This window comes from Vulpes vulpes, chromosome 12 (genome assembly GCF_048418805.1).
Source record: "Vulpes vulpes isolate BD-2025 chromosome 12, VulVul3, whole genome shotgun sequence".
In the NCBI taxonomy this organism is placed as follows: domain Eukaryota; kingdom Metazoa; phylum Chordata; class Mammalia; order Carnivora; family Canidae; genus Vulpes; species Vulpes vulpes.
In genome coordinates, this window is record NC_132791.1 from 131,587,411 (window position 1) to 131,600,188 (window position 12,778).

A 12,778-nucleotide genomic window follows, 5' to 3' on the forward strand; every position below is an offset into this window, starting at 1 on the left:
GAGGCAGGTTCCGTCGTTTTCTTTCCCTAGGTCTGGCTACTATATGGACGATGAGCCTGAGGTTCGGTGCACTTGCAACAACTGGAGGGTAAAAGCCAGGGAGCGTTCAGATCCTATAGCTCCAAAAAAGGAAACTGTCAGCCTCCAATTTTTTTCCTGTTCCTTAAAAGGTCCTTTCAGGGAAGCTAAAGGGAGCACAACTCCAGCCACCTCTGTTTACAAACCAGACATTTGAATTGTACTCCCTTTTCAGGAATTAAATAACCAAAGGAGAAAAAGGCAGTCTTTTCAAGTCACATCTCTAAAACTTTCCAGTATTTAGCCTGTAATATAGCTAGCAAGCTAGCTACACATGTGTGTTCTGTGAGGACGAGCTAACACGGGAATGCATGGCAAGAAGAGGTAAAGATTAAGGTCCTGAGTAGGTTCTGTAGCAGGGAGAAAAAAATGTTCTCCTCTTACCATAAAAATCTCATGACATAATTAATCCTAAAAACCAATAGCACAGGTAGTATTCTGTCCTAACCCCAAACCATTTCATCAATATCACATTGGAAGATTTTTAAATTTGCTCTGTGGCAGCCATTAAGAAACTCTTTCAGAGAGAGAGAGACAGCTGGCTAGAGTCAGAGAGCACAGAGAAGCATCCTTGTCCACTACACCACACAGCAGGCAGAGGGCAGAAAAGAGAACTTCACCCTCCTAAGTATGCACAGCACCAGTGGGCACAGGGGCAAGCTGACTTACCCACATCTGGCCAGAAGGACAGAAAAGAAAAGAAAAAGGAAGAAGATAGGTACATGTACATTAACATTTTGATCTGCAAACTGGAGAGAGATTGATACCATGCAGGCCAACCAGACCAAGATTTCAGAGCAGTGCAGGCTGGAGCCAGAAGCTAAAATCAGCAAGGGAGTAGTGAATAGGCCTACATCTAGGGTAAAAGAAAGACCTACATAAGGGGTGAAAGATCTTATTTAACAGCAGGTTTAGGGAAAAAAAAACTTATTTTAATATGTTCCAAGAATAGGACAGAGCTGCTTAAAAACAAGTGTAATTTCTAGTTATCATCATCAAAAAAAGGGGGGGGGACCTTTTGAAAAATCATATACATATATGGTGGGGAGGAAGATTTTAGGAGTGAAGGGGACTTGTTCAAGTTCAGTTAGAGGCCTAGAATTAACAGTAGTGATCAACTGAACATAATCTAACCGCTGAAGGGCAGTGAGTTCTCCAGCAGGAAGGGGATTCCAGAGGCTGAGCAACCATCTGTCAGGAATGCCACCAAACTAAGTCCAGCAGACAGAGAGAGTTGTTCTAGATCCATGCTATTCAAAGTGTGGTCCACGGGTGGGGAACGCCATCACCCAAGAGCTTCTTACCAGAGTCTCCACCCAGAACTACCAATCAGGATCCATGTTGAACACAGTCCTTGGGGACGCGTACACACACCCAAGCTTGGCAACACAGTTCTGGATGACAGTTAAGGGCCTCTGGTAGTCTAGCACCCCGTCACCCAAGACAAGTCTGGGGCTCAGCTCTGTTAACTCACTGCTAGGAATGAGGGGGGCAAGGCTGCCCGAGGCTCACCAATGACCTCTGGGCTAAACCGGGCAGGTCCACTTGCAGACTTTATCCACCTGAGCCTGGGTAGCATGTGATGCTGCTGCCCACTCTCTTCCTTTAGCATCACTGCTCTTGGCTTTGCGATGACACACGGGGGCTTCCCTGCTGCCTGTCAGCATGCTGAGTTATAGGGTCTCTCTTCTCTCCCAGGCCACATACTCTTCCAGAATCATCTAACTCACTTAAATCATCCTTTAAATGTCTCTCCTGTTGGTACCTTTCATACCTCTTCCCAGCTCCAACGCACATGTCCAATGAGCTGCCAAGTACCTCAAAGTCTGCTGAGACCTCAAGTTCAACAGAACCAACACAGAGCTCATCGGCTTCCCCAAAGACTGTTTTCCCAAGTCATTTTCTATAGAGAAGGACACTCCCAGTGGCCTCATCTGCCTAGTCCTAAGTCCCTGGCTCTCCCGGTGCCTGTGGCATCCTTACTCCTCTGCTCTACACTCAGTCACCTTCTGGTGGTCTCTCACTGGGCCACCACCTCCCCATCACTGACAGTGCTGCTCTGGTGAGGTGACGCCTGCCTCTGGCTGCCCCCTCCTACTCCATCCAGCTTCCATGCTGGCTCTCCCCTGGCCACACACTACATGCAGTGTGACCCAGAACAGTACCGGTAAGGCACACATCTGGTCTCCTTATTCTTCCCCCCATGCTAGCCCCCTATCCTTGCTTAGAGGATCAAGCCCAAGCCTTGACCCAGGCTGCCTTCTGGCCCTCTAGCTCCTGTCCCGCCACTCTCCACCTCACAGGACACTTCTGATACTTGCAAGTCCCTGAGCTCAACATACTTCACCTGAGTTCTCAAGTCTGCTCTGCTCTTTGCTCAGGATCTCTCCTTCCACTTCTTCCTGTGGCGGTTCCACGGTATGTCGTCCTTTGTAGCTCTTTCTACAAACAACACTCCCTCCAGGGTCTTTCCTCCCAGAGCCCCCACCCCTCCTGCCCAGTGCTGACACTGTGAGCTGACAGTGAGCAACACAGAGCAGGGACCGTGCCGACGTGTTCACTGCATCTCTTTAGCACCCAGCATCAGGCTCAGGGCAGAGTCAGTGATTAAAAGTATCTCCAATAAAAGCATGATTAGGAGGGGGGAGGTTGGAGTATCAGTAAGCTTCCCAGTAACTAGGTAACACTCATGACAGTGCAGGCACACATCAGAACCCAGCCATTCTGGAGATGCATATGCCTGGTTACAGAAGGGACCAAGTTAAGAATCTACAAGCAAATTACAACATGTTTTCACAGATACTGCTAGAAAGCAATGAATGTTCATGACCACTGGGGATATCCAGGAGCAGCTCTTCCACAAAGACACGAAAGTGTATTTTGCCAGTAAGAAAACACATATGGCCTTATTAACTACAAAGATTTTTATTCTGTTCCTTACCTGCTCTTTACAAATTGCCTGAATTCCTGAAGCTTCCACTTGTCATATTTTTCAAACCTTTTGAAGTGTTCTTCGGCATGAAATTTTTCAGAAGATGAGTTATAGGCAAACACCAACCCACACTGGGCACCGATGCCACCACGTCGAACCTAGAAACAGAGATCTAGCTCAAATACATGGAAGGTACAAAAATCCTGTGGCTGTTTTGTTTCCAAATAACATGGTTAAATTCAAATGGCTTAAAGGAAAACTCAAAATGATATTTTGAATACATTAAGTCCTGGAAAAAATTGAAAAGCTGCTTCCTAAGAAGAGAGCCCTTATCTTTCTCAATCCTCATACTCACACATTCCCAGACAAAAATCTACTTCATCTCTGTGCCCGGTGCTCCGCTACAGTCCTGGCACGGGATAATCACTCAGTGAGAGGTGAAAATCCAGTGACAGGGACTTGGAAACGTGACTCTATGTTTAAAAATAGCAGTAACATTGCTTAAAAAGGGTAGCGTGAGAATTACCATAATCCTGATCTGTGTAACTTGGAAGGCAGATTCAGTTCCTGCAGAAAAAATGGTACTTGCTCTGGTCTTTCCCGTCTCTGTAAGAAACCCTGCAAAAGGAAGACACTGAAGTGAGGACGACTGACTCCCTTGTCATGACCCTAAGAACTAACGGAGAGTCCACACCGGGGGAAGGGGGTGGGGGGGTATAATTAGTCTACCTGGTATTTTCATAAAACTCAGGAAGAGAGCTCCCCTCTATATAGGTGCGAGCTCACTGCCAACCCCACCTAACAGCCTGTGGCCAGGCACGGCCTCCTCAGCACACAAGCTTCCCAACCACACTGGCAGCCCTGCTCTGAGGTAGCAATAACGAGATATCAACTTTATACAGATTGTGACTTGAATTCAAACACGCAAAAGATAGGACCATCAGTCGTCTTTCTATGCCATTCCTAAACCTGCCTGATGCTTGACCAGGTTAAAGGCACGTGTGTCTAGAGGACAACGCAGGGATGACGGAACTTCAGGAACACTCTGGCAAGGAAAGACTGTGCAAGACTTTGACACAGGCAGAAACGCTGGCCAGGGGTTCTGTTGAGCACACTCTTTGCACTCCCTCCACCGTTCATGGTTTGTGAGCTACTCAACTCCATAAACCGTAGAATAAAGACAGTTGTGCGGACGGTTCTGTCTGCAGAAATAAAGACGGTGTTCTGTGGAAAGGTACCTGCTGCTGCTTCATGAAGACTGATCAATGCTGCACCTACCTGCAGGTCCCTGTGGCATTCTTACTGTCTGTATGTGTTTTACGAATTCTCCTTTGAACTGTGCATAACACCTCCCTGGTCTCTCACTCATTAATGAGATAAACAGTGTAACCATCCACTTTAGATTTATATGAGTCATGGTTTACCTCTTTTGTTGCTATTATCCTTTAATAATCCACAAAAAGGTCTGTTACCAGACCCAAGGCTGTCTTTCTCTTTCAAACATCTGTAAATGATAAAATGCACACACATGTCCACATCAGCACCAACCACTCAATCAGGAACCATGAACTCGCTGTCAACCACTCCACCTGCTCAAGACCCAAAGATTAAACCCACCTCATGCTGCTTCCTTCATTACACTAAATTCAATAGACAAAAATGTTTGAAGTTGAATCCCCATGAGACAATATGCAAAAGTGTCACCAAAAATAAGAGAGTTAAACCCAAAGGAGCACAGTCTCATTCAGAGAGAGAAGAAGCTAGGGCAGGACCTAGTTCTGTGGAACAGTAACTACGTGGTAAGTGAGGAAGCCACACAGTAAGAAACCCACACAACTCACTTCCAGTAACCCTAATCTGTGAGCTGCTCTGCTGTGTGCTCAAGGCCTCCATTAACTGACCACCCGCACTGGCCATTTGTCTCAAAGGAGCTGAAACAGTAACTACATTGAAAGAATCAGACACTTTTTAAATGACATTGCCACCAAACATACATCGAAAGGTTTCTTCCAAAGCCTAAAACAAATACATCAATAAAGCCTAAAAGGTGAATAAATAAAACTTTGTTCTTCCTTTCCTCGGTAAAAAAAAAACCAGCTCATGTGATGTCCTACAGCTCCGTTTTTTTAAAAAACTTTATTATTTATTCATGGGAGACACAGAGAGGCAGAGAACACAGGCAGAGGGAGAAGCAGGTTCCCTGTGGGGAGCCTAATGTGGGACTCGATCCCAGGACCCCGAGATCACGCCCTGAGCTGAAGGCAGATGCTCAATCCCTGAGACAGCTCCCTCTGTTTTGATACCATTCCCCTACTCACCCAATTTCTTTTCTTAAAATGACAGTAAATAAATAACAAATCACAGATTTAAAATATTTCACAAATCTACCCCTTCATTCTGTCAGTAGCCCCTGGTAGTCCTTTAGAATACGGGACAGGAAAGTAGGCCATTCGGAGGGTCAGTGTGGGGGTTCTGGCACTCTGGGCGGCAAAAGGCACTTGTCCAGAGCGGCACTTTGCGTATTTGGGAAGCCTAAAGTGTACCAGGGAAAAGAGCCTCTTTCCCCGTAAAGGAAGAAAGAAATCACTCAAGACTCAGCTGTTCTGGCCGCAAGGACCTTCCCCTACCTGACCTATCTCCCCAGACTCACTTTCTATAGTGAGCAACAGAAACTCAAACCTAGAATTACAAGATACAGACCATGATGGCCATGGAGTGAGCGACCAGGGGAAACCAAGGCTCACACACATCCCACCTGTGTACTTGTCAGAAACATAACCAAAATTACCAGCCCACCAACTACAACTATTTTACAAGATCCATCCACAGGAGGGAAGTGGAGGGGAGGGAGGGGTGGTGGGCAGAAGAGTCACAGGGAGAGTAACACAGTACTCAACTCTCATTCTACAAAAAAACGTGCAGTCCTTTTGGACTTTGACTAGTGTTATAAATCCATATACCGTTTTTTAAGATGCTGAAAATACTGTGTGGTATTATAATGATGGCTACATGTCATATACATTTGTTTAACCTCCCAGAACATACAACATCAAGAGTGGACCCTAAAGGGGGTGCGTGGTGGGCACAATCATTTGGGCATCGACCTTGTATTTGGCTCAAGTCGTGATCTCAGGGTCGTGAGATGAAGCCCTGAGTCCAGGCTCTCTGCTCAGTGCAGAGTTGGCTTCTCCCTCTCTGCCCCTCCACCTGACATCCTCTCTCTCAAATACATAAATAAATAAATAAATCTTAAAAAAAAAGAATAAAAAGAAAAAGAAAGAAAAGTGGATCCTAAGGTTACCTATGGACTTTGAGTGATTATATCATGTTGACATAAGCCCATCCTCAGTAAGAAAATGCCTCCCTCTGGAGTGACGCTCATCATGGGGGAGGTGGTGCATGGGGGAAGGGGTTATACAGGAATGTGGTGTGCCTTCCTCCAATTTTGCTATAAACTAAAACTGCTCTAAAGAAAAGTCTTAAATAAAAGAATAGATGGGACATGATTTGAAATGGTAATAAAAGGGATGCCTGGGTGGCTCAGTGGTTGAGCACCTGCCCCTGGCTCAGGGCGTGATCCATGGTCTCAGGGTCGAGTCCCACATCGGGCTCCCTGCCTGGAGCCTGCTTCTCCCTCTGCTACATCTCTGCCTTTCTCTCTCTGTGTCTTTCATGAATAAGTAAATAAAATCTTTTAAAAAAAAAAAGAAAAAAAAGGAAATAGTAATAAAAGTAAAATAAAAAGATAAAATAAAACAGAGACTTTTCAGTGGATGATGATGAGAGTACAAGACAAATCCACCTACAGGTTATGAGAAGGTTCTGTCTTCTATGCTCTGGAGACAAACTCCTGACTCTCCAGAGAGTGAAGAAAAATGCAGAGCCTTTGGCAGAGTGGTCTTGCCTGTCCTGGGTCGGGGAGGGAGGACAAGAGCCCACTGTGTGGTGGGGGAGTGAGCAGCCTGTGTGGCCCTTAGCAAGTGAAGGAAATGTCCCTGCAGAGGCTGCGCAGCACAGAGAGGACTGCAGCAAGGGTCTGTGGCCTGTAAAGTCCACCAGGGAAAGGAGGTGCCTTAGCAGAAGCACACAGGGGACAGGACAGAGGAGAGGTGACCGCCAAGAACGCAGGTGGCCATGAGGAAGGCTCAGGAGAAAGCAAATTCAAAGCAGGAGGGCAATTCGTGCCAGTGTTTGATGGCTGCCAGCACATTCCCCTTCCTGGGCTGAATTAGCCATGTTCCCAACAGTCCACTGACCCTACGGGGGCACATGCAGGAAGTGAACCAGTTGGCCAACAAGACAGATGAGGAGAGCCTCACCGACACCCTGGGACAAGGCAAAGGGCCCACACCACGTGAGAGAGAGCCTCCGCAGCTCTGTGTTGGTACCAAGTGAGGACTGATGCTTTCTTCCAGACATTCCAGATCCAGGTGAGCCATACTGAGATAGACCCTTCCCCTTAACTATCTTTTCAGCAATATGCTTCGGACCTGCTGAGGTTTTTAATGCTTTAGGACAACACAATAGAAAAATCATCTGAGGGATCCCTGGGTGGCGCAGCGGTTTGGCGCCTACCTTTGGCCCAGGGCGCGATCCTGGAGACCCGGGATCGAATCCCACATCGGGCTCCCAGTGCATGGAGCCTGCTTCTCCCTCCGCCTGTGTCTCTGCCTCTCTATCTCTCTCTATCATAAGTAAATAAAAAAAAAATTTAAAAAAAAAAAAAGAAAAAAGAAAAATCATCTGAATTTAAAAATGGTGACTTTGGGATGCCTGGGGGGCTCAGCAGTTGAGCGTCTGCCTTCAGCTCAGGGCATGACCCTGAGGTCCTGGGATCAAGTCCCTCACTGGGCTCCCCACAGGGAGCCTGCTTCTCTCTCTGCCTGTGTCTCTGCCCCTCTCTCTGTGCCTCTCATGAATAAAAAAAATAAAATCTTTAAAAACAATTTTTTAAAATGGTGACTTTTTAGATTCCAAAAGGAAGAGTCCTCACTTTTCAAAAACAGAGGGCTCAAGTATATGCAAGCCATTACAAGTGACTGACACCAAGCGGGATACCCAGCTGCCCTACAGAAGGGACAGATGGTTCTAGAACCACTGCCTCATGAAGGCCGACCTGGTGCGCAGCCTACATGTCTTGAGCAGCCCAAGGCCCAGCCCACGGTCCCCACAGCCAGAGGACACACTGCGGCCTCTCTTGCTCACCAAACATGGACAGACCCACCACTCACCATCTCTCGTCCACGGCTCGACAAGGAGGTTTTCAGGCCCTGATTTCTCTTCTTTCCCTTTAACATCACAGGCCTGAAGGGTCAGCTGAAGAGGTTTACCTGATTGAAGAAAATAGAGGTTGAAATGAGAGGTTGAAGGTGGTGTTAGTTTGTAAAAAAATAAAAGCTAGCAAGCATGCCAGTGGAAGTGGAGCACAGGTGGCCCCCACACTGCTGACTGCAAATACACTCATGTAACAGCTAAAACAGAGAAGCTATACTGGACAAAAGCTGGCACCGTTCTTCCATGCCATCCTCAAACAGACCACGCAGAGCTCTACATCCCTATGTAATTCCAAGAAGAGGTCTCTAGAATAACTACTATTCTGAAACAAAGCACATCATAAGATACAGATTCATACCACAGATTCACAGTTTGGGAGAGGAATTCCTAAAATGGTGTTTTGGAGACAATAATTAATTTTATTATAATTGCATTTAAATATATAAATAATATCTTAGGGTCTTGGGTGTTGTTCCTTTAATATACCTGCAGGCAAATTTTGAAAGTTTTAAGAATTTTTAAAAGTACCATTTGCTACGATGACCTGAAAGCTTTTCTTCCTTTCCCTTTTGTGTTAAGACTATGATGAATACCCATTAACCTAGAACCCAATCCAGAACTAGGACACTGCCAATAACAAACATTCCTGCATGCATCACTCCTCTGTCCAGTGCTCCCAGCCCAAATAACTGCTCATGTGAATCGATAACTTTCCTGGAGAGTATTTTCCAAACACTACATACCCTTGCCATCCAGCTGTGCTTGCTACAGGCCCCTTAACCCCACAACAAAATGACCTCTTCAAATTTAGGGGGAAAATTGGATTTACCAGACATCAACAGTATGACCGTAATTATTAAACATAAAATAAATTATTAAGTTGTATTAAGACAAAGGTACAAATATCATGGCAGAGACAGCACTGTCTGCCGCTCTGAACAGGATAGGATCCGATACTGGACTTTGTGGACAGAATCTTTAGCACTAGAGGCCGAGACAGTGAATAAGCTATTCCTCCCACATCCACTGAGAAGGGTTAGGAAGGCCCATCCTGGTCAGCAGGAAAGCACTAAGGTGGACTCTTTGCTGAGCCCTGGTGGGCAAAGCGGTGGCAGGCAGGCAGCTCTCAGAGGGATGGCAGAGGGGTGCAAGTCTAAGACCAGGATCCCTCCCTCCCTGAGATGGAAGGTACTCCAGCTTCCCAAACCTCTTGGTCTACACAGAGACACACCTGCACCTCCTCCAGGATGGCTGTGATCAAACGGCCACTAAGCCTAAGTGATCAGGCCAGTAAATCCCAAGAGTACAACCCCGGGGACACTCAGGCCCTCTTCTGATGCTGCCATCAATGAGCCCATACCCTCTTCTTTTTGCCCTCCCCTGTAGGAGAGGCTATGTCATCCCAGAATCATGGAGGATATAAAAGGATGCCAGGTTAGTGATGGGTTTGCAGCTGGTCCAGCACGCCTTGCTCGTTTACCGTATTTAAGGAGCAGGGTCTGCCTGACTGATGCCATGGAGGAGATGAGGGACGAGGCATCGTAGCGTGTGTCCAGGTGGTCAGCAATGGTACACAGACAGCTCAGCACTTTGGCAACACTTCCTCTTGCTAGTGCAAAGGCCAGAAGAGTCAGCTCCACCTCTGGAGTCGAACAGCAGCTATAAACAAAGAGCAAAACACTTTTCACTTCTTAAAATCATGAGAAAAATCCAGGGAGCCCAAATCCCACATCACTGACCAGCATTAGTAAAATCACATAACACATGCTTTCTCTGTGTTCATCAGACATACTTTCTCAAAATCCACAAGATAACCTAAAGAAAAACTAAATCAACCCATAGGACAAGGAAATTCAATCCTTACCTCTGTGCCCTTATTCTGTTAACTATTAAATAATACTAACAATATCAATTTTAACAAGTCAGACTGTATCAACCAAACAACAAATAAACCACAATAAAAAAGCTGCTACATAAAAAGCCTCTGCTACAAAGAACGAATACTAGTCAGACGTCAAGAGCTCATTCCCCCAAGTACCAACAACTTACCTCAGGTGTGCTCCAACACATGCCTTTTTAAACCTGTTACACTGCAACTTTTCAAACTGTCGGCACTCTGACACAGTGCCCTCAGGGCCAGGTGGAAACAGGACAGAGGACAGCAAGCACTGCCTGTCAAGCCACTAAGGAGCCTTGCCTGGGCCCACAGATGAGCGGTGTGAGCACCTACACAGAGGCAGCAGGCGCCAGGTGAGGCCATGGGCTGGGGCTCCAAGCAGGTGGAGAGCCTCTGCTCTGGGGACTCTGAGACACCTGTTCTGGCTGCATCAGAGGCCCCCCCCCCACCTCCATCCCCACCCCCCGGGGTCAGGTGGTGTCGCTAGATAATGAAGCTTAGAGGGCTAAACTATGATTTCACTTTCTCTTCAGTCACTAAAAATGAGCCATTTTTAGCGTTGATATTTAAAACACTAAAAAATTTTAAAAAAAAAGACTTTAACAAGCATACAGACCATCTACCCTTATAAGCCTCATCCCATCAACCTGGACTTTACCTAGTTATCCTTATGAGGAAGCTGTCCACCTCTTCTAGAACGTTGGGAGACAGGAAAGTTGAGACATCTGTAGATCCTGGTGAGAGGGAAAGTGGAGGCATGTGCTGTAGTGCCTTCCTGCAATTGTGAGATGGAAAATCAGAACAAATCCAGGCAAAAAGGTAATTTCATAATATTTGATAAAAACCAAATTGTTAGGCACCTGTTGGGATTAATCCCTCACAAACAAAGTGTTCCCACAGAGAACTTGGCACACAACATCAAGCCAGCTTTTCCCCTAGGAGTCATGGTGCCAAGTAACTTCATGGAGCTTCCTTCTTTTTTATTTATTCTTTAAGAGTTCCATTTCCCTCCACAAAGACTCATCCCACTCTTTGGGAACAAGTCCTCATTTCATGTAGGGTGGGCAAAGACACACAAACTCTACAGAAAACCCCAAAGTTCTTCAGATATGTGACCCCGCAGAGACCGAGCAGGTTATGGCCCAGTAAGAAGATTATTTATACATACGATTGTAAGATCAATAGCATCTAAAGACATGGCAGGAATTTTCTTTCCTCCTAAACATATGAGCACCTGTCACAGTTTCTATTCTTGCCTGTGTTTCTTGGCCTTTCTGCCTTTTTTTTTTTTTTTTTAAGATTTTATTTATTTATTCACGACACAGAGAGAGAGAAAGAGAGAGACAGAGACACAGACAGAGGGAGAAGCAGGCTCCATGCAGGGAGCCTGATGTGGAACTCGATCCTGGGTCTCCAGGATCACACCCCAGGCTGAAGGCGGCACTAAACCACTGGGCCACCGGGGCTGCCCACCTTTCTGCTTTAATGTCTGCTTCAATGTTTCTCTTCTTTCGTCTCCTCTTACGTTAATCTTTCTGAAGTTTTACCTCCTCCAGACTAGCAGCCATCAAACAGATTTATGCAACCAAAAATCACAGGGTCCTCCTTTATGCCAGCAAGTGTGCTGGGTGAGTGAGTCCACTGTGAACAACTTAAAGGGATACAAAAAAATAACTCAAAGTTCTACAACTGACAGTCAATTATATGGTAACAATAATGAGAATCCCTCGAACAATTTATTTCTATTTCAAGACAGAGACACTAAGATAAAGCCAATACTGTGTCAGCCTCCCTCTGCTCTCATTCTTCCCTTGCCCTATAAGGAGCCATGCAGGACAGCAGCCACACCAAATGCAACTGCTCTGTGAGTTCAGCACTGCACATGAGCATGCAGTGATTGACCAGATCTATTTTTACTGAGACAAGTAAACAATTTTGTTTCATAATGTTTTTTATTTTTCCTCACTGAAAATTTTTCAAAAAATTCTACAGTAGCTTTAGATCACCGATACTTAAACATGAGGAGTAAAAACATAATTGCAGATTAACAATTACAACTGTTTAGATATACAAACTTTATATATATCCATTCTTCAACAACCTAACATATCTTCTCAAAAATAAGGTAGAGAGCTCTCCTTCTTCCCCTTCCTGAAAGCTCAGTCCATAAGGCAGGCACTTGTGTGTTTGGGTGGGAGGGCATGGCAGCATGGTGGCCCCTGATGGGGCGCTGAGCACCGTGAGAGAGGATCTGCACACGGGATGGCCCACCAGGGCCACTGCAAACCCACGAGAGCGGCCTGGTGCCAGGCCAGGGGATCCAGGGGATCCAGCAGAGCACGTGCACAAGGACAGCCCTGCAGAAGCCCTGCCAATGGTGCTGGAGCAGGAGTCGGGTGAGGAGAGTGTCCAGGTGAGGGCATGGGAGATGGAACACTGCTTACGTTGATTAGGACTAATTAAATAAGTAAATGTAGTAAGGGGGGTGGGCAGCAGTTTTCTCATCATCAGAGAAGGGAGGTGCAATTACAGAGAGAAAACTAGAATGAACATTGGTGCTGGATCAGGACCGATATCGCTGCAAACTCCAGCACCAA

At 46.1% G+C, this 12,778-nt stretch overlaps 1 protein-coding gene across 2 annotated transcripts in view; it reads right to left on the reverse strand.

Moving 5' to 3' along the window:
• The window catches only part of ZZEF1 (zinc finger ZZ-type and EF-hand domain containing 1), a 101,274-nt gene that overhangs the window by 61,718 nt on the left and 26,778 nt on the right, over positions 1-12,778 (reverse strand). For both annotated transcript variants that reach the window (XM_072729964.1, XM_025989087.2), the window contains exons 7-11: positions 10,840-10,956; positions 9,765-9,943; positions 8,242-8,340; positions 3,537-3,628; positions 3,020-3,168 (exon numbers count right to left, since the gene is read on the reverse strand). In XM_072729964.1, the coding sequence (XP_072586065.1) occupies positions 3,020-3,168; positions 3,537-3,628; positions 8,242-8,340; positions 9,765-9,943; positions 10,840-10,956 (636 nt within the window). The remainder of the gene's footprint in view (positions 1-3,019; positions 3,169-3,536; positions 3,629-8,241; positions 8,341-9,764; positions 9,944-10,839; positions 10,957-12,778) is intronic.